The 21,984-nt window shown below is 41.3% G+C and overlaps 4 protein-coding genes across 4 annotated transcripts; all 4 read right to left on the bottom strand.

The window, feature by feature from the left end:
• Window positions 1-1,972: 1,972 nt before the first annotated feature.
• LOC141813625 (auxin response factor 18-like) lies at window positions 1,973-6,906 on the bottom strand. Its single transcript, XM_074701580.1, is given in 8 exon segments — window positions 1,973-2,355; window positions 2,716-2,781; window positions 3,250-3,380; window positions 3,382-4,161; window positions 4,893-6,041; window positions 6,183-6,230; window positions 6,440-6,549; window positions 6,656-6,906. Coding segments are annotated over 5 exon segments (2,145 nt in total). The 5' UTR covers window positions 6,012-6,041; window positions 6,183-6,230; window positions 6,440-6,549; window positions 6,656-6,906; the 3' UTR covers window positions 1,973-2,306.
• Window positions 6,907-7,895: 989 nt separating this feature from the next.
• On the bottom strand, window positions 7,896-11,771 carry LOC141812858 (beta-galactosidase 8-like). The gene is made up of 18 exons (XM_074700807.1): window positions 11,595-11,771; window positions 11,420-11,515; window positions 11,225-11,337; window positions 11,081-11,147; window positions 10,909-11,001; window positions 10,685-10,828; window positions 10,521-10,609; window positions 10,328-10,433; window positions 10,149-10,236; window positions 9,947-10,065; window positions 9,690-9,854; window positions 9,446-9,621; window positions 9,262-9,381; window positions 8,966-9,167; window positions 8,781-8,888; window positions 8,493-8,701; window positions 8,086-8,407; window positions 7,896-8,003 (listed from the first exon to the last, which is right to left on the bottom strand). The coding sequence occupies exons 1-18, from the start codon at window positions 11,769-11,771 to the stop codon at window positions 7,896-7,898; spliced, it is 2,502 nt and encodes an 833-aa protein (XP_074556908.1).
• Window positions 11,772-12,386: 615 nt separating this feature from the next.
• LOC141812859 (MDIS1-interacting receptor like kinase 2-like) lies at window positions 12,387-13,935 on the bottom strand. Its single transcript, XM_074700809.1, is given in 3 exon segments — window positions 12,387-12,868; window positions 12,943-13,685; window positions 13,687-13,935. Coding segments are annotated over 3 exon segments (1,149 nt in total). The 5' UTR covers window positions 13,716-13,935; the 3' UTR covers window positions 12,387-12,491.
• A 1,434-nt stretch (window positions 13,936-15,369) lies between these two features.
• On the bottom strand, window positions 15,370-19,292 carry LOC141813311 (phosphoenolpyruvate carboxykinase (ATP) 1-like). The gene is made up of 13 exons (XM_074701252.1): window positions 19,238-19,292; window positions 18,719-19,037; window positions 18,326-18,504; window positions 18,010-18,163; window positions 17,853-17,937; window positions 17,638-17,738; window positions 17,078-17,376; window positions 16,729-16,902; window positions 16,578-16,643; window positions 16,314-16,492; window positions 16,066-16,235; window positions 15,815-15,983; window positions 15,370-15,723 (listed from the first exon to the last, which is right to left on the bottom strand). Exons 2-13 carry the CDS (start codon window positions 19,006-19,008, stop codon window positions 15,580-15,582), a joined length of 2,010 nt encoding a protein of 669 aa, XP_074557353.1. The 5' UTR covers window positions 19,009-19,037; window positions 19,238-19,292; the 3' UTR covers window positions 15,370-15,579.
• Between the last annotated feature and the right edge of the window lie 2,692 nt (window positions 19,293-21,984).

Raw genomic sequence — 21,984 nt, 5'->3', positions numbered from 1 at the left:
GGTATTGTCTTGGCATCGTCGAGATTTGACTCTTGTCCACTTAAACAATTCTGCTCCGTCGTAACCAACTCAATTATATTTTGGGAGCCCAACGGTCGGAACGACTATCTGTGAGGAGGTAAATCGAGAAATTACAGTTGGCTATGATAAAGAAGGGTATTATCTCGACTTCATTGAAATTCGAACCCTTGCCCTCTTCTACAAATCTACTCTGTCGTAATCAACTCAGTTGTGCCCTGGAGGCATTTTGCTTTGTATTCTTTTCTTCTATAAAAAAAGATAGAATTCGCCATCCCAGCGACCTCACATGGTCGCCCCACGATCATTTATGAGGAGGTAAATCGAGAAACTGCAGTTGGTTACGACGGAGGAGGATATTGTTCAGTTTCGCCGAGATTCGAATCTCTTATCTTTTTCTGTAAGTCTGCTTCATTGTAACCAACTCAATCCAGAGACATTTTGTTTTGTATTCTTGCCATTTCTTGACAAGGCCCAACACTATTGAGTCCAGTTTGACGACAGGGATATTGTTCTGATTAAATGAACAATATTCGATCACCACTTCATTATTTGACAGTGTGATCGATATTCTTGCCACTGCTCGACAAGGCCCAAAGAATGTAGACTTGCACTTGCTGTACTTAACCTGTCACCGACAACGCACATTGCTGATGTCCTTCCACTTGCAGATCTTCGAATCCAACACAGCAAGTCAAGTCAACGCGAATAAATGTCCAGTGGTGCAGTGCAGGCGCCAGTTTGGTCAACTCCTCCCATCGCCATCCTAAAACCACGGTCACAAACCCGCGTCTCGAGACTCGAGACGATGACCCGACTTATCCGATCCGGCGAACCAGGCCCGGCTCGCTCCACCCCACCCCACCCCACCCCACCCCGTCCGAGGCATTGACCGGCGGGTGCATTATGAAACCCCAGTTCCCGAAGAGACGGCCAGGCGAGAGATGTGGCAGATTCCGCGGACCGAACCGGAAACCCGGTCGGCCGGGAGCGAAGCCCGACCCGGACAGCGCTGGCGTCACCCCCCACCCTTCCCCTCCTCCTCGGGAGCCGTCGCCTCGTGTCCCTGCCTGCCTGTTTATTGGATCCCCAAACGCACCCAGTCGCGCGTTGCCTGTCTTCTTCGCCAAATCTTCGTGTTTGTTTAATTAATTAATTAATTAAGGCTCTGAAAGCAAGGCTGCCTTGGCTTTAGGGGCGACTAATAGTGATTAACAGGAATCTAAAAATTTAATTAATGGTTCTTGCTGCATGTGCCATGATATAAATGGCGACGTCGATCTCCATTGAGCCCGGACCGGCGGGCCACACAAGACGGCGCCAACATTGCCCGACGCTGACCTGTCTCTCACGTGCGCCTCGCTTATATTTTAATCCGCCCGACCCGACCGGCCCGGCCCGGCCGGTCAAAACCCCACTCGGTAGACACACAATCCCTAATATTTAATATTAACATTAACATTAATATTAAATTAAACTCGTACTTAATATTATTATTTTTGCAATCCCGAGGGATGCATTAATCCATTTCCTACCCCCACGCATGCGCCGCAGGGGATGGCCAGTTCTTTAAACTTAGGAAAAAAAAATATTTTTTTATTTTTAAAAATTATCTTCTAAATGCACCTTACATACAATTTGACTATCATTATCAAATATTTAACACCTTCACGTTATCAATTGTTTCATAAAAATATATATATTCTCAAATTCTCAACCTGATTAAACCATTGGATTATTGTCAGTTTGGCACATAATTATATTTATTTTAGAAAGAGGAGCCACAAGCAAGCTACACAAGCGTAGATTCTTGCGTGTGATCTACGATGTCCTGTGCTGTCTGCAAGAACAGTGACTTGGTGGTGACTGGCAATTAGATTAATCAAATGGTTAGAAGGCAATCATACTCTGGAGTACAGAAAACTCAACCACCAAGCTAATTTGTACTATATAATGAAGAAACAATTCAGTGGTCAGCATCTTAACTGGATAGATATTACATTGTCAACAATCCCTGCACTAGTGTGCAATTGAAGCACCTTAAGGTGTACATTTTTTTTTCTAAAGAAAACAAGCCATAGAATTGCTACATGAGCAAAGAGGAGAATCCAGAATCCTAAATCCTGGAAACAGTTGTGGTTTACAAAATACAGCAAAGACAGGAAGAGCAATGCTGAAAAAGGTTCTGAGAAGAATCTGTTCGACTTGTTTTTGTTTTTTTTCCAACCTGGACCAACGGACAGAGATTCAACGGGATCGCTTCATGCAGCTCTGGAGAGTTTTGTGATTCAGCTGCAGCACTGCAAGTTTGCATTGAGTGGTCCAGGCACAACCAATCTGAAAAAAACAAGCAAAATGGCAAATTTAATCAATCAGACACACAAACATGTTCAGAGTGGCTTGGTTCTGGTTGAGCGAGTATTTCCATAACACCTCTAATGTCATTGACATTCAAGATAAAAAAAATTTGATATTTCCACAAGTGCACACATTACGATAGCTTTAGAGAAGAAAGAAAATTGCTATTAAAGATCATGTTAATAAGCTAATGTGGCGTACAATCTCTCATTATGGAATTGAAATGATGGATAAGACAACCTTCATTAAACTTTAATTAACTCGATTAGAAAAGACTTCACAAGGTAGCAGTAGCACAAGGTTTATTATTTACATATAACGTCACAGAAACTTTCCAACCTTCCAATCTTGTCACTGCCTGAATCTGTCAATATTGTGAGCCTTCTTGCTGCTTTCATGAAGTCACTGCAATAATATGATAAGAAGATCAACACAAACCAGCTTAGGCCAGAAGCACATACATAATCCTTGAGGAAACAAACACAGTTGCCACATAAAAGCAGACTAAATGTAACATCAATAGGAATCTCCAACAAATTAGCAAAAGCGTAATGTGCAGTCTCATAAAACTATATTTACTTTTAGTAATAAGTGGTAACCAATTAGATGATCAGATCTACGATAGTATGGGAAACAAATGCCACTTCACAAAGTGGAGAATTTGACAAGGCTAACTAATCTAGCAAAGAAGCTTATTAAAAATCAATTATTAGCTTCTTTACTAGATGCACAGAAGAACAATGAGCAAAGTCTGAAATTTGTAACCGAGTTAGAAAACCTTCAAGTTGATAAAGCTATTGGAAAGTATTACCAAGAGAAATAAAAGACATTCTAAAATGTTGATTCATCTGGGACTAAGCCCATGACACTAACCTGAAGGGTTCATCTCCTGTGTGTTTAACTGCACCAGCAGCATCCTTGTAAATCACATGGCTCATCATCTCATTTTTTTCAATTCCAAACATGTCAGCCAGCCTTCCGTAAAGTTCTTCATATGAACCAAAACATGGAAAGATCAAGGGTGCGACCGACATCATCTGACTCAATAAAAACCTTGCAATGCCCAGTTTTCAGGCCAAGCTCTGACACATGGTGGTCTCTGTACCATTGGAATCCATCACTGGATGAATTGGCAGGAACCACATTCTTATTCGTAGCAAAGTCATTACCATCTGATGCATTTGACGTTTTCTCTATATTCCGATCAGAACTGTTTATGGTGGCCCTAGGTGACACATTTTCTCCTGAGCTGCTCAAGGATATCTGCTCCTCAGTCAGTATTGGCTTCCCAAAAAGCACTAGTTGTGGAGGTTTACTGTTCAAGGAGCTTCTTGTTCTCTTGGAATTATTTCCAATTGTTAACAAACAAGAGATATTGTTGTCAGTGACAGGAGTATCAACAATGAGTCCAGTCGAAATTCTAGGAAGCAAGGTGGTGCGATCAAGGTGGTGAAAGCCAGCATGGAATAATCCTGTCTGCAGTTTGTTAATGTGGAGATCTGATAAAGATATACCAAATTGGGCATGCCTGGCTCCCTGTATGCCTGCAGGAGTGCTGTCTGGGAAACAGCATAAAGGACTTGTGCTGTGACCAAAAGAGTTCCCGGGGTACATGGGTGTTGAAAGTTGGCCCTCTAGAGGAAAATCGGGATGTTGGGGAATGCGGAGCTTTTTCCTTGGAGAGAAAGGTGCCAGATGAATGGAAGGCATGTTTGAGACCAGTTCAACCAACCATGGGTTTACACAGTTTACATTTTGTAACAAATCTGGTTCATCCCATGTCACCTGCAAGCCAGTGTGAATGGCAGTGAGCATCTAAGAAAAATGGTAGAGGCATTTACAGCCGAGAACATAATAGAAAACATGGAGAAGTTGCAAGCTATCAGACAAGTCAATTCAAATACTCAAAATTAAGACAAACACTTGGATCAAAGATGATGATGGATCAATTCTCCATCCAGATGCAACAAGTTGTAGTGAAGAAAAACTATGTGCACACTGTATGAAAAAAAATGAAAACTTAGGAAAGCATAATATGTTTTGTTGAAACTTGGGCATCTCAATTTTCGGAAGTTTAAACATAGATTGCATGAGAAAGTGGATTGTTATTTTACTTTCAGTCTTTCATTTTGATGAGATCATCTAACAAAGGACTAACTACCTATTAGGAAGCATAAGACAAATCCTTAAACCCAAATAGCAATTATGCATTTTGAAAGGAGAGAATGAAAACAATAGTATATGACTATCAATCAGCTTCAGGTACAGTGTACAAGTAAAACCATTGCCTAGCCCTTAATGAATCACACGGAAAAGAATTTCCAGAACATATTGAAACTACAAATAATATTTGTCACAAAGGGTAAAGACCCGGAACAAAAAACTGTCAAGTATGAAAGTTATGAAAATGTGGTAACAAAAGATGAAAGTTCATCAATCATATTAAAGCACTAAAAAACAAACTTGTCAATACATATGCCTACAAAGGGTTCATACTTGTTGCATAAGAAGGTTACCTGTAGAAGTCTCCAAAGTGAATTAGGCCATCGTATGGGATCTACAATCTGAACAGCAGATATAGATCCCATGAACCAACTAATCCTAGAAGAATCCTCAGTTTCAAAGGCCATCTTAAATCTCATACCAGGACACCACTGGATCCTCATTGCTGCTTTAACTGATGCAGCTTTCACACAAAACTCTGGTGTGCTTGCTCTGGGATAGTACACAACCTCAAAAGGTTGTCCACTAGCTGCAAGAGTTGCTGCTTCAGTTACAGAATCAGTTCTCACCCTTCCACTCACCCTCATACCCACACTATTCACATTTCCCCTCATTAATTTACCTTCTTCCTCCCTCAGAAAGATAGAGAAACCCCCATAGTTGGATGCTGAACTCCCATTTGGTGGATTCCATCCCGAATGGATCTCTGAACCTCCACCAATCCCACCCCTTTTAGCTCGGCGTATTCCCACACAAAGATCCCCTTTCTCTGCTCTCAAGAACACAATTGAATCCCCTGCAACTAATTTCTTTTGGTTGACAAAAGTACTCCACCCAGTAGTGAGCAGATGCCGGCGAGGTGTGCCCCTGTATATGTGCCTAAATTTCCAAACTACACCATGCACATCCTTTGCAAGCACAGTCTGCACAGGGGGCTCAGCTGAATAGTCCAAACGTGGGAAGATTGTCTCAGCACAATAGCGAGGAACAGAGAAGCCACCACCATTGTTGGCATCCGACTGAGTTAGTGTTTTCGCAAAAGATGCCGGTTTTTCTTGTGAGTCAATGCCATTGATACCAAGACCTAAGTCATCCTCTTCAGCATAATCTGACTCGTTTGGCCTCAGAGGAACCATGCAGATCTTAGCAAATACCTCATCAGTGTCCGAATCAGCCATGAATTTAACAGCAGTCACACGGCAAGGTATAAGGGGTGGGATCCGCTGGGAGGTCCCAAACTCAGCAAGTTCCTGGGCGTGCTCAGCGTGACCCTGAGGAAAATAGTAGACCTTGGAGTTCACCGCTGGCATCTGAACCATACCGCCAGCACAGGCATGCCATAGTTGGGAGTCCAGGCACTTGTCTGTTTGCTTCATGGACGATTCTTTCATCAAATTGTCAAATGTGAGCATGAGCAAGACAATTCCAGATAGTCTCCAACTCTAATAAAAAGGAGAAAATCATAATTAAAAAAAAACTAGTGCCATCAGGAAAATTATCTACATTAAGTAGTGCATTAGTAAAAGAAATGGAAAAGTGAAAAAGGGGCGAAAACAATCCAGCAGGATTCTGAAGATCCTAACCTCTCAACCAACAAATTTAAAGATCCGAACGAGCTTCTGCCCTGTGCACTGTTGAAGATAAGGAATCAGAGAAAAAGACAAACCAATGAGCCAACAGAACAAAGTACAAAAAAAAGTATGCTTTTGATACCTAAAGAAAAAAAAACAGTAATCAACAAAAGACCGAAGAATCAGCATGGCAAACGCCTTGAAGACAGAACAAATCTCCGAAAACATGGAATCAACAGAATCAATGAAAAGATTTAAAACTTTCTAACCTTCTTGGTGCACAGAACTGCCGCGATCAAACAATGAAGAGAACACGACAGAGAGGCGCAACCAGAAGATAGGAGCTCAATTCGACACCCAGACACTACACTCCCGAACCCTACAAAACCCACACCTTTAGCATCAAAGCCCTCTTCTACGCAGAAAAAACAAAAGGAAAAAAAAGGGGGGAAAAAAACTCTCAGATTTCGAGAGAGAAGCAACACCAGCTGGTTCCCTGCTGATCCAATTGTTGCAATAGAGTAAGCAAATCTATCACTACAAAACCACCAAATGCATTTCTTCTCGCTCCAGGATCGGCAGAGAACGATGCAATAGGTTTTAGCCTCGCCCTTCTAGCCTCCGTCCCAGACTAAGATCCACCCTTTTCCCGGCCGAACGCAGTCGGCATCGCCCTCGCCCTCGCCCTCGGTGATCACACGGAGAGCGCAGCGCTCGCCAAAGGGGCTTCTCTCGCTACCGCCAACACCTCGCAGATCATGAAATAAAGATAGCTCTCCAGTTAAAAAGAGCTTCACGACGAGACTTTGCTATATAGTCCCCTTTCCATCATTAAATCCATTTCCACCCTTCAAAAGGGTAGACAAAATTGATTAACAAGGGTGTCTATGAGAATACGATATTTCGTACGGGGGTACAAGAAAGAACGGATTAGACAAAAAGGGATTAAAAAGTAGGCAAAGCAAACCATGGAAGGGAAGATCATTATTATTGACGTCATGTCGCTGTCACTGGCTCTGTGATAGTGGCATGGATCCGCTGTTTTCTCCGCTGCATCGATCATTTTAGGAGGCCAAAAGTTTTTGGGGCAAAAATTAAAATCTATATTCAAATATGATAAATATTATTTTAATAATTAATAAAAAATTGGGGGGAAATGGATTATTAATGAATCGAGCCAAATTATTTTAACTTTTAGGTTGTTTATGTCGCAACTTTTCTTCAATTATTGTGATCGTTGACAGAACAAGAAGAACAAACGTCCAAAACGCATGAGACAATATGTCTTGTTATTTTAAAGTTTTTTTTTTTCTTTAAGGCATAGTTGAGTTGATTACGATATAATAGACTTATATAAGAGAATAAAAATTTAAATCTTGATGAAGTCGAGTAATATCCTCCTCTGTCGTGATTCTCGATTTACCTTTTCACAGATAATTATGAGATCGATCGTGTAAAATCGTTGGATGACGTTGTATATTTTATTTTTGCAAAAGGTCTCCCTTTTTCCGTTTTGTATGTTACAGGATTTAATATAACACAGGGTCTAACTTGATAATATCCTTCAATTTTTTTAACCAATTTTATAAACAAATTAAAAGAAAAGGAACTTTGGCCATTTCCATTTCTTTTAAATATTTCTCCGAATACTGCTAAACCTAAGAAAAACAAACTTTATTGACTTAAAAGATCCAAAACATACAAATTTTTTTTTCTTAAAAAGATTCAAGAGCATGCAACTTCAACCGCAAGGCTCTTAGCGACATACACGCAAGGATCGCCGAACAAGTCGATCGATACTTCCACATCGCAGCTCGTGGCTCCGACGCACGCCTGAAAGCATCGCCTCGCTCATCAGTCAGTCAGTAAGTAACGAGCAGAGTCATTCATCCAAAGTGTTTGCGTGAAATCTTACCTGCTTCACGATAGCAAGAGCCGCAGAGCTGCTGCATTCGCCATGGCTGTAGCTCCCACAAGTGCCGTAGGGAGTGCCGAAGCTGGCAAATGGCACTGAAGATATGACCTGATCGGGACGAGGGCATTCTAGATGGAGCACCGGCGATCTATTCGTAGTGTTCCAAGCTCGCACAGGCGCGGGATGATACTCAGACACATGCCCACATAGCCGAGCTACCTGTCGCGTGGCGAACGATATCATCGTCGGATCGCCGCCCATTTCCTCGAAGAGGACCAGCTTGTTTTGGCCGGGCCGGATGAACGAGCGGGGAAGATGGTACCTGTTTGAAAGAAGCATGCTGTTGATCTCACAATTATCCACTAACATGTGATCGATCGATGCAGCAAGGTAGAATGCAAATTTACAGAGTCTGAGATGGCTGTCCACAGTTCTTCCGGCACTTATTTGAATCGTAACTGCCTCTGTAGTCGCATGGCTCGCAGCCAGATTCTGGAGCAAGATAGCTCGGCCAATACCGCCCGATGCTTTCCCCGTTCACCCACGCCATTCCCTTTCCCATTCCGACGAAATCTACTGCGACAGGATCATTCCCGGCAGGGGCCTCAAACTCTGTCTGCAAGAAACAAGTTTGAGATAGATGGAGAATTCGATACGATCGATCATACGACAAATTAGGAGGAATCAGAACTCACCGTGTACCACATCAAAGGCACATACTTTGGCAAGTCAGCTTGTGAATCCCCCCATACTGATGAATCTCTTGAATGGTAGAAGCCCGAGTCTTCACCTTGAAGTCCAATCTGATTCAACAGCACAAATGAGGAAGTCAGTGTTTACGCTGTGTTTACTGAAGCATCGATGACAGTAGAAGAGGTACCTGGTATGTCCACTCGCTTGAAGATAGATTTGCAGAGGCAGATTTACCTATTAGCAACACAGGGCTAATGATTCCTGCACCCCGTTTATCGTAAAATGCACCATAGTTCTGAAGACCAACAGTCACGCTCAGAAGATCGATTTTGTTGATTCCTTTGACAAGGGTTATTGTTTGATTCAGCGAGACTTTCGAATCGCCGCCGCTTCCGATCGCGCTGCCTGTGCAAGAACTCAGCATTAATTCTTAGTGAAATGTAAGTGAAGATCGACTATGTTCAAGTGTTTGATAGACAGAACTGAAAATGACCTGTTGGCTGTCCATTAACAAAAGAATGGAGGACATGACCAAGAGACTCCACATGCAGTGTGCACTGACTTCCATCCCAAAGAAATGCTTCATTTCCAGTGATATCAAGACTGTAAAAGTTGTTCATGAGAGCCTTTTGAACAAGCATTGCGCTAGACAATACAAGTACAATACCTTATTGAATACCAAAGATAGTCACTGGCATCAGCAGTAGTATTTATCTGTTCAAGTATCTCTGCTTTCACAAAAGCACTGGACTTTGAGATGCCCACAGGTTCTTTGACATATTTCCATGCTAAATCATTAGTGTTTACGTATTTGGTCTCTGGAAGAGCAGTTTGAGAATTTAGCTGTCATTGAAATAGCAGTTAGTCGATCATCTAGATTGCTGAAAGCTGCAACATAAGAAAATCATTACCTGTGCAGTGTTGAAGACGACATTCTCGCAGTCAGGAAGAATGCTCACAGACCATGCAGGTAAATTGTATGTTTTATCATTAAAAGTAACAGTTGCATCAGTTTTGGTATCGATATTGGCAAGAAATGCTGCACATTTCCCTGATTCTGCTCGATAAACATCTCCCTAGATCATGGAAAGTTTTAGCAAATAAAATTAAAAAAAAACAAAACAAAAATGCATATGTTGCACATGTATTGCAAATATTAGGTTCTTACGATCAAGTTTGGCCCAAGATCAATGGACTCTGGATCTGTTGCTACCATTGCTTCTTCACAAAGCTTTATGGCGATGTGTAGATCTCTCAAGTGCCCCCACTTAGGTTGCCTAACAATACCTGAAATGTACGTTGCAGCAACTTTGTAGAGGAAAATAAGCAGATAAGCAATCTCATTGTCTAGCATCAGACCATCAACTTACCATACTCATCAATGGGAGCATCATAATCGTAGCTTGTAGTGATAAATGGTCCACCTGAAGTGCGTCCGAAGTTGGTGCCTCCATGGTACTAGAAAAGAAAACATTCATCTTCTCTCGTTCAAGATTACTTAGCAAAATGTGCAATGAATCATGATCCATGGAAAGGCAAAATTAGTTACCATGTAGTAGTTTTGTAAGGTACCACCTCGTTGGTAGAATCGAGCAACAGCAAATGCAAGATCTTCAACGGGTCTGTATGGCACACTGCCACCAAAACCGAGAAACCTGCACGCCGAGATGGATGCTTAGGCTCATCACTCGTTACAGGAACAATGTAGGATAGAATTGCAGCATGAGATCACTACGCCTTACCAACCGCTCCAATTCTCAGTCCAAAATTTTGGTTTCTGATCCGAGTTTGGAGTGTACTGATCACAGTAGAAGCCATTGCAAGTGTCGATCTGTAGAACAGATAGATAATGCAAGTCGATAGGAACTTGAAGTGATAAGTTCGAGCATGGAAGTGTGGAACTCACAATGGGGTCCGGGGCATCAGCTTGCTGGCACATCACCCATGGCACGCCTGTGTTAAGAGAGGTAGCCATGGATGCTGCCCAGTCGATATAAGTTTTGGCTGCATCGCCATAAGCATCATCTATGTTTCCATACTCATTCTCAATCTACCATCAACCACACTGACGAGTCAGTCATGTTCTGTGCTGAAATTGAACCAAAACTTCCTTCTCTGTCTAATTACTACCTGTGACAGGATGATAGGTCCACCTTGCGACGCATATAGCTTTTCATTCTTCATCATGTCCACAATCTTTGTCGTGAAACGTTGCATCTCCTTCTGCACTTGAAATGCTTGACAATTATGAATCCGGAGATTTCCAGTGCATGAAAATGTTGGAATTAAAGCACAACTAAACCTTGAAGGGCTCGTTGTCAGTCCTAAACTCGATCCCAGGGATGTAGTGCAACCAAAGAGGGAACCCACTGCAAAACAACCAAATGAAGAAGAAGCCAAAGCTTAATCGATTATGAAAGGAACGAGATCAGAGTTTTAGTTCTACCCATAATTCCACTCGGCGCAGACGTAAGGACCGATCCGAAGGTGAACGTAGAGGCCGGCCGCCGCCGCCGCCTTCACGAACCGCACCAAATCCTTCCTCCCCTCGAAGTCATACTGTCGGAAAACGAATGCCAAAGCGATAAGTTCGAGGAGAAATTAAGCGCACAGCGTTTGGTAAGAGAAGAAGAACAGTCACCTCGCCCTGAACGGGCTCATGGATGTCCCAGAAGACGTAGGTGTCGATGACGTCGATCCCGCCGTTCTTGGACTTCTCGACGAGGTCGGGCCACATCTGCGACATCTCGAACCGGCCAGCGTAAGCACAACCAAACGGCGATCAAAGGGAGCAAAATGAAAATGCAGAGAGGGACCTCAGGGGTGCTGCGAGGATAGTGGATAGAGCCGGAGACGAGGACTCTTCTTCTTCCATCAATCACCAACGCCCGGTGGTCGTACGTCACGTTGGCCGCGGCGGAGAGCTCAAGGCCGTGACAGAGGATGAGCAAGACGAACACAAGCAGCGAAGTCGGAGCCATGGCTGCTGCCATTGATGGGGCTGCAAGGGAAGAAAACAGAGTTATATACACTACGGCTCTCTGGATTTTTTTTTCTTTCTATTTTTAGAAAAATAATATCCATATCAGAGAATGTCAGCAATTAGTCAATGCATTTTCTTCAAAAAAGGAAATGTCAGAATTTAAAAGGCTATCAAATGAAAATTTTCAATTGTTTTTATAAAAAAAACTCTTACCTAAATCAATTAGATATATATTATCGTGCCTATATTTAATTACATGTTATCAATCTACGTTAATACGCTAATATCTCTATAATTCAAGATAAAAACTAATTAATTGGCCTTCTTTCGTAATTCATGGGTTATATTAACCTTCCTTTTTTTTCATTTAGTAGATCATTCAATTCGATGGATGACTATTCATTTACCATTTTAATCGAGTACGTCGTTATCTGTTTATGATGAATGATCCAATTTTCAATCATTATTATTAATTTTAATCAAACTTTTCTCCCTTGCAAATTACAGCTTGTTATATTAAAGAATATATTAAAAGAAAAAATAAATGTAATTAATAAGTTGCCATATTATTATGACATTAAATTAACATAAATGCAAAGCGTGAAGCTAAATCTTGAATGTTCGAATTTTGCTTGATGCTTGAAAAAAATAACTTTTTAATATGGTGATTTTTACACAATGCGATCATACGTGCTAACGTGCGCCTGTAGGAGTGCAGACTTATTATTGTCTATAGCTTGAAATTCTTTAACGGAGACAAGCTGATGGTTTGAGCGAGCTGGAGAGGAGTGGACATCTTCTCTTTCCGTAGATCTTGAGCCACGGTTCTCATGGACGGTCTGGACTTCGGATCGATGCGCACGCACGCCAACGCGGTCGCCGCCACTCGCACAATCTTCTCCGCCAAGCCGCGGTCTTCGTCGGGAAACGGAAGGCGCGGATCCAGCACATCTCTTAGCAGTAGTGCAGACGGCTCATCATCGCTCGACGTCGAAGACAGAGTCAAAAGGAGCTCCCCCGGGTGCCTTCCCAGGAGCAGCTCGAGCGCCACCGCGCCGAAGCTGTACACATCACATTTCTCTGTCACCTTCATCGTGTAAGCCAGCTCTGCGACGAGATGACAGAAAAAAATTGGTCTTCTCCGGCACGATTAGCGTGTTTAGGGCCGAGTTTGTTTGTACCTGGTGCTAGGTATCCGAGGGTTCCGACCAGCGTGGACCAGTTGGAGGAGTCGAGCTTGATGAGCTTGGCGGTGGCGAAATCGGAGAGGCCGGCCCTGAAGTCCGCGTCGAACAGCACGTTCTTGCTGGACACGTCGCGGTGCACCACCGGGGGGCTGCAGTCGTGGTGCAGGTAGCTGAGCGCGTCGGCGACGTCCCTCGCCGCCGCCACCCGCCTCTCCCAGCCCAGCTCCGCCGCCCGGCCGTCGTGCTCCAGCATCTCCGCCAGGCTCCCCCTCGCCATGTGCTCGCACACCAGGAACATCCACCGCGAGTGCGCGCAGAAGCCGTAGAGCTTCACCACGTTGCGGTGCCGCAGCCGCGTCAGCGCCCTGATCTCGTTCCTGAAACCCTTTTCGTCCAGCAGCAGCCCCCCGCCACCGCGGTCGCCGTCTGCGAAGTGGAACCGCTTCACGGCCACCACCTGCCCCGTCGGGAGCTCTGCTTGGTACACGCTGCCGCTGGCGCCGAGGCCGAGGCAGTAGGCGTCGTCGAAGTCCTCCGTCGCGTCGATGATGTCGCTGAACACCGTCCTCCCGTCAAAGTTCCAGATTGAGAACAAATCCAAGTTGTTATTGCGTCTGATTTCGCCTTTTTCTTCCTGCTTCAGCGCGTGTATTCTTCTGCGACGACCACGAACGCAGACGTATACGACTGCGACTGCCATCACCAAACAGATTGGAACAGAGATGAAGATGAAGATGATCTGCTTTATGATCGGGATCAGAAAGCATTCTCTCTCCGTATTCACTTGCAATCTCAAGGATCCTGCTGCTCCAAATGAAGCGACGAAAATGAGAGAGAATTCAGAGTTTGCATCAAAATGGATCGAAGAAAAACTTAGTGGCAGATAGAGATAGAACTAATTGTGCGTTTGTTAATTCAGAGGATAGAAGACTTGCGAAGTCAATCGTAAGCTTATGGAAGACTTTTCTTTGGAATTTGCAGACTGTCTTAATGACGAGTTTACTTCAAGAAGAAACTTGGCGATAATATTATGGCCAATGGCCATTGCCAAAGACAGGTGCATGTATGATTCATTAGCAGAGCGAATGAATTATGAAGAAATCAAAGTCAACATGGAGAACGACTGAAGGGAAATGGAAGAAACTATTGTTTGATCAGTTGACCAGCGTTGCGCGAGTTAATGGTCAGCGTTCCTCCGGGCAGCGTGTCCTTGTGTTCATTGATACGGTTGTAAATGATTTAGGGCAGCGTGTCCTCTGGGCAGAGCTATATTTCATGATGTTTAAATTTATTTAATAAGATAATCAAATCAAACTAAGAGTAATTAAATTTTTGAAATGATTATTTAAGTTTGATTTAATTTTTATTTTATAAATTTGAGCTTGATTTAAATTTTAACTTGAGTTTGGTTCGTTCATGTTATTGAGTTTTTAAATCAAACTTATTTGATTGTTTAAAATTTTTATATGTTAAGTTTGTTTGGTTGAGTATTGAATTTGATAGTATAAATTTATTATAATTTTTTTTCTTTTATTTAGTAGATTGATAAGAGTTTTGTTAATGAACATGATTCACAAATATTATTCATGAATATTAAACGAACATTAACGAGTTGAACACATATGTGCTCAAGTTTTTTTTGTTTATTTTAACTAGTTGTTCAAACTTATTTATGTAATTAATCTTGTATGTATTAAACGAATATAAATAAACTCTTACCAAGCCGAACACAAAGCTTATTTACAAATATTCGATTCATTTACAATCTTGTATAACAATTTAATAAATTTGATATTCGACTTGGTAATAATTTATTTATGTTCATTCAATATACACAAAATTAATTAAATGAATAAGTTTGAATAATTCATTCATATGCATTCAACCTTTTAATATTCATGAACTAAATAAGTTTATTTTATCAAATTTAATAATAATCAAACAAACTTACAAACTTAAATTGAGAACTTGATAATATCTAAACGAACCAAACTTGAATAAACTCAAACTCATAAAATAAAATCAAGTCAAGCTTGAATAATCATTTCAACAACTTGATTCATTTTAACTTAGCTTGACTCGATTACTTTAACATGTTTGTTTAAACTCCCGAGTCACGTCAACCCTTTAGTCAGCTTAGGATCATCTCTAGTCTTTTTGAATATTCCAATTTTACTCGAGAATGAGTTTTCCTGTCGATGCAACCCATAACTTGTTCTTCTTTGGCTGAACGCTCCTTACAAACAATCACATCATCTCCTTGTGATTTTGCCATGGGAACGAGAACCCCAAGGTTACATTCAATCGTAATCTCTTATAGCTCAACTCTTTAGGCCTTCAAAAGCCATCACACCTTTCTTTTTTCGGATACATTATGGATGCATAAAGATATTGCTAATTAACAAACTCAGTGGACTCAACTTTGAGAAAATAAAATTGAATTTAAGATCATATTTCATTATGCTCTGGTTGGCATACATTAACTTCAGATGGTATCAAATAGTTAAACCAAAGGAAAGGAAAACCACACATGACTGACTACCATTAACTTTAACTGAGATCATCTAAGCTTTCAACTCTTCCACACAAATGACTTCCTTATTCTCCTTTTTTCCTTTCTTTCACCATGGCTCAGAAGTTTGGCCCTGCAGCAAGGATCTCCTCAGTCAGCTTGCCATCCTGACCAATCTTGTAGTTGGCAAAAACCTCAAAGTTCTTCCTGAAAAGACCAGCCAGCTTCAGCAATGTCTCCTTGTAGTCTTCCTTCTCAGCCCACTGTAACCAAAGGAAACAACTGAATGATGTAAAAGCACAAACATATGGTTGTTCAGCATTAGATCTCTTGAGCTACAAGATTAGGACTTACAGTGTTAATTGGATCCAAAATCTCTGAAGGTACACCTTCAACCTCAGTAGGTATCTCCAAACCAAACACTTCAGTTTTTTTGTAGTTCACATTCAGAAGGCTGCCCGAGTGTATGGCATCAATAATTTTCCTTGTGTATCCCAGCTTAATTCGCTTTCCGGCACCATAGCTGAAATGAATCAATCATAATTCTCCTCTCCTATCCATTTTTTCATCTGTAAAATATTTGAATTTTGATAGAGAATTTTTACCTTCCACCAGACCAACCAGTGTTCACAAGCCATCCTGTGGCACCATGCCTCTGCATTTTTTCAGCCAGCATAGCTGCATACTTGGTAGGATGAAGCATGATGAATGCCGCCCCAAAACAAGCTGAGAACGTTGCCTGAGGCTCCTTGATGCCTTCTTCTGTCCCAGCCACCTGATTTTTATTTTGAATAACAGTGAGCATACTAGAACATATCGATTAAACATGCAACCAAAGCAATGGACTATGTACCAGAGCAGTGTAACCACTGATGAAGTGGTACATTGTTTGTGGCAATGTAAGTTTGCTAACTGGTGGAAGCACACCAAAAGCATCACACGCCAACAGGATGACATTCTTCGGGTGCGGACCGACACATGGTAGCTTTGCATTAGGAATATACTCGATAGGATAGGAAGCTCGAGTGTTCTCTGCAACATCAACAATTCAAGTGAGCCAGATTCCCTTTTACACAGTACCAATTGTGTAATAGCATTGCTTCATCTAATTAATCACCTGTGACGGATTTATCAGAGTAATCTACTTCCCTTGTGTGTTCATCGAATACGATGTTTTCCAACACTGCAAGAAGTTTGCAAACATTAGGAAAACGAATGATAGTTCGAGTTCAAAAAGGCATGTCAAGTTTAATAGCATGGGGACTTGCCAGTTCCAAATTTGATGGCATTCCAAATGTCAGGTTCCTTTTCCTTTGATAGGTCGATACATTTTGCATAGCAACCTCCTTCTATGTTCGAAACACCATTTTCACTCCAGCAGTGCTCATCATCACCGATAAGAAGCCTGTTATGGTCTGTTGATAGAGTAGTTTTCCCTGTGCCTAAAATAACAAAGGAAAAGTCATTAGAACTAAGAAGTCATATATCATAAGATCAAAATGAAATAAAATTCTACACATTCAGACAAGGAATGCTTCTAGTTAAGTTGCAAAAGGTAGGATAATATGGATACAATGGGCTGGTGGCGGGCCAGAATCGAGCCTAACCAACACTTACCTGATAGTCCAAAGAAGAGGGCAACATCACCATCTTTGCCCATATTGGAGCCAGAGTGCAGGGAGAGAATGTTTCTTTTAGGCATTAGATAGTGCATCACACTGAACAAACCCTTCTTCATCTCCCCGGCATACTGTGTGCCAAGGATGACCATTTCTTTCCTAGCCAGATTAAGATCAATGCTGGTGGAAGAAGTCATGTAGTGTGTGTATCGATTACATGGAAACTGTCCAGCATTGTAAATTGTGAAGTCCGGAGTACCAAAATCCTCCAGTTCTTCAGGCGTAGGACGGATGCACCTGCGATCCATCCAGTTATTTCATGCACAAGAGATTTTGGTGTTGTTGTCTAGTTTACATGTTTTCCCATGGTGTTAGCTAGGAGAGAAAGAGGAGCTAGTCCTACCTGATACTAACACAACTATCATTCACTACTAGAGATCAACAGAGGCAACATAGTTTACAAATCACTTATCTGGATACCCGTCGAAGTCCACAAGAAATATAGCACTGTAGAAATGAAGAGCATCTTTAACATTCTTATCAGTATTTTTCACTTACATGTTGTGCATGAACAGGGAATGATACGCCCTTGCAGAAACAATTCGAACTTTGATCCGATGCTCAGGATCCCAGTTGAGGAATTGGTCATTCACAAATACCTATTTTTACATAAAAAACTAGTTTACATATCATTCAAATGTGTATCTTAGGTTCTATGAGAAACTACATCAAACACTTGACATGCACACTAGTATACATGGAAGCAAAAGTACCTTATCCAAAGAGTTAAGGTAATCAACAGCCCTCTCTCTGTTCACTTGGAAGGTGTGTTCATCCATCTCAATATTGGGCGAGCCTCTGTGGATCATGAACATATAATTTAAACAGGAACCTTCAAAGTGAAGGCATGGAAGAGTTATGTGGACTTACTTTCCCCACCAAAGCTCATTGGCAGTGGTTTCATCCTTGACGACGCGCTTATCCCTCGGTGATCGGCCGGTCTTCGCGCCGGACAAGGTGGCCAAGGCCCCCGTCGAAGTTATAAATGATCCCTTTTCATACCTTATGGCTTGCTCATACAATTCTACAAGAACTCATTGATTCTCGTTAGTAACAAGATGCAGAACATTGAATCAATTCTCTAGGAAGACAAATTCAAATCAAAGAAGAAAATTTTCATCATGAAACGGACTGCAAGTTTGAGATTTGAACGATTGAATGATGAAAGGGGAGAATGAAAGCGTACCAGCAGGGGAGAGGTTGTAGAGGACATGGGTGAACTTGAGGGCGCTGTCGCTGACGCTGATGGTCGGCGTCAGGTAGTGGTGGTGCTCGGCGCTGACCTTGGCCGCCTCCGCCTTCCTCGCCGGATCACCCCTCACCACCTTCGGCCCTGTCTCCCTCGTCAGCGACGCCAACGACGCACTGCAAGGGACAAAATTATGTTACAAGAAACAGGGGAGGAAGGTAGGTGAAGCGTCCCTCTCTCTCTCTGTCTCTCCGTGGAGCGGAAGATCGGATTCCATCTTCCAGCTTTTCAAAAATTGTTTCTTTTAGGTTTAGAAAAATCGATCCACCGGTGGCCCACCAGAATCCGGCGGCGAATCTCCATTTTTTTGGTAACTAAATTAATATCAACCTGATGGATTGGAGCTGGAGCTTCTGGCGCTCCTCCTCGGAGATGGTGGCGAAGGGCGCGTCGCCCTGCTGCGCGCCGTCCTTGATGGGGGTGGTCGGCGCCGACCTCTTCTTCTGCAGCGAGTGCAGCTCGTCGATGGTCTTCGCCTTCACCGGCGGCGCGCTGTCGTCGTGGCAGATGCCGTTCTCCAGCTTCTTCTCCCCGCGCGTCTGGATCTTCGGCAGCCCGTTGGGTACCGCCGCCGACTTCACGCCGCCGTGGGCAAAGCTGAACTCGCCGCTCTCCGCCATCGCCTTCCTTCCACTCACTTCTTAATCCACTGAAAAAAAACAACAACAACAACGATCAACAAACCAAAACCCATTTTTTCTTTCGTCAATTCGTTCCACAGACGCCGTCGACGCACGTCCAGCTAAACAAAACAAGCAAGAACCACGCCCCTCCCCGTCCATCATCAACCTCCAACAACTCACGTCAAAACAAAAAAAAAACAAAAGAAGCCAAAAGAAACACAACTACCTAAACCGAAGATCATAGCACAAGCCGAGGCCACAAAGAAGCTGCAAACGAGGATGGGAAGGAGAAGGGCGCCCATGGCGGCCTTTTAAAGGCGAGCCACCAACCGTGGTTAAACTGACCGGAGACTGGGTCAGGTTTGTCCAACTCTGGGTGGACATGAATGCCATTGCCACAAAATTTGCCAAAAATAACCAAAACAAAACAAAATTCCTGCTCGTCTCCATGCAACGAGCTTGCTTAATTGGTAAATAATTGTCTCGACTGCAACCGTCGATAAACGAGCAAGCTCGGATTTTTAATTCTCGATCATTGCGGCAGTTCTTACATTTCATCGCAATTTAATGCGTTATAAATGGAAAAGATTATAAACAAGAGATAAATTTTCAATATATAATTTAAATAATTGGGGCTTAAAGATAATCCTTCCACGCATTTTTTCATTTTCTTTTAAATAATTTCATGTTTTATATAAATTAATTAATATGGGCTTAAATCATAATCAACCGTGGTTAAACTTGGGTCAGGTTTGTCCAACTCTGGGTGGACATGACCTGCACGATTGCGATTGGTAAATAATTGTCTCCGGGATAATGGTGCAACTGTTTGATCAATAGGGAATGTAATCAAAGGATGTTGACATCTGGATTAGCTGTCGTATGTGCTTCTCAATTTATTTTAGTGGTCAGTGGAAAACTTTCATGGAACTGAATCGATCATCTTCAGATATTAAATCCATAAGACTGATTAGGATTTATTATCATTTTTTATTGGTAAATAATTAAAACTCGTCGACTGCAACCATCGCGCGCCGCGTACGCGGAACGAGCAAGCTCGGATTTTTAATTCTCAATCATTGCGGCAGTTCTTGCGTTTCGTCGCAATTTAATGGAAGGTATTATAAACAAGAAATAAATTTATTATTATTATTATATATATATAATTTAAATAATTGGAGCTTAAAGATAATCCTTCCACGCATTTTTTTCATTTTCTTTTAAATAATTTCATATTTTATATAAATTAATTAATATGGGCTTAAATCATAATCGAGTAGTGACATTGCTGACTCGCGTAGAGCTGGAGAAGCCATATTTGCCTCGACGTTATCTCTCTCGACAGCTAAGTTCCACCTCAACGCCATTTTATTAATTAATTATTAATTAATTAAATTATTATTAATTGTATTTGAATTATATAATGCAAAGTTGACCGGGAATTGAGCCAGAAAATCCAAATCTGGTTTAGTGCGATTTGCCATGAAGGGACCGTAGCAAAAGCCAGCCGAAGCACACGAGATGACCATGACTTTTTGTTGTTGTCTTTTTTCCTTCGATGTCCCTATAGTTTAATTATTTATATATAATCTATAGAAGTTCAACAACATCTATGCAACCAAATTTTGAGGGGCTGATTTGTTTTTATTTTATTTTAAGTTTCTAGTTTCAACATAAGTCTGCAATGTAAGTCTATGATTCTAAAAATGTAGTAAAGCCAAAGTTTGTAAAATGAAAATTTAGAAACTTTAGGAGCATTTTGAAAAGGTATATATAGCAAACATTAATAAAAGGAGTAAAATGAAAATTTTGTCTTAAGTCACGCTGTTAATTATTGAATTAATAGGTTAACAATTAAATTTGTTTTCGTACACACTTACGTGTCCCGTCGGAATTGTTCTACGAATAGTTTACCCCATTTTATGAAAATTTGCCCTTGATTTTAATTATTTTACATGAATAAATTTTTATTTATGTTTTCTAAAAAATAAAAAAGTGTTTTTTTTTCATTTCGTGTCGACGGCACGTGATTGACTTGCTTTGACGGAGCCTTTTCCTTGGTCAACAATAAGACTTCCCGATTATTCTTTTAAAAGACTATCAAATAAATCAAAGTCATAAAAGCAAAGGTTATAAGGGCTTTTTTCTTCATTAAAAATTATTTAATTGTATCATCCAACAATCTAATTTAATAACAAAAAAAAATATAGGTAAAATGTTCACATCACAACTTAAATTATGAAATCTTAGTTTACTAAATATCCAATGGGTGGATTTTTCTCAAAATGTTAAAAATTCTCCTCTATCTTAATTGTATTGTAAGAGAATATATATATATATAATTAAGTAATTCGAACAAGTGATATATTTAAGAGAGATAAAATAAATTCAAATAAATACTTTTATATGTCATTTTAGAATCACGGCGATGAGATGAACTATTGAATCATTATGGACCAGATATGATCAGAGATCATGGCTTTCTAATGATTTCTATCATTAATGTCATAAACCATGTGAAAAGGTTTGACATTATGTTTTGCTTTTAGCCATTGCTGTTCTTTTTTCATTTTTACACATTAAATGCTCACCGATAGATCTATGTGATTCGGGTATATATAATTATATTATACATTAAATTAGAAAATCATTAGGATAATAACAAGTGCTTCAAGTTGGCAATTGGTAATGAGTGATCCAAGGATGAATCCTTGTGATCGATCATCAAGTTGCGTTGTGTCACCCACTTAATATCTATGCTATCAAATCTCATATATAGATATCTAATTATGCTGCACACCCTCTTGGTGTGCACCCGCGTATGTGCCTGAGTGCCTCCCACGTTGTCACCCAACTCAGGCATGCACACGGGTCGCGGAGCATATAAAAAACATGTGTGTGTGTGCGCGTGTGACCCTTTTATGTTGCGTTTCTTTCCATGCGTGCTTGAGGGGGTGAACATGGCAGGAGTAA

The sequence above is a fragment of the Curcuma longa genome, chromosome 20, assembly GCF_044706935.1.
Source record: "Curcuma longa cultivar G26 ecotype Majalengka, Jawa Barat chromosome 20, ITB_CL_G26_1.1, whole genome shotgun sequence".
Lineage (NCBI taxonomy): Eukaryota > Viridiplantae > Streptophyta > Magnoliopsida > Zingiberales > Zingiberaceae > Curcuma > Curcuma longa.
The sequence above is the reverse complement of the archived record's forward strand: the minus strand, read 5'-3'. Positions and strand labels throughout refer to the sequence as shown.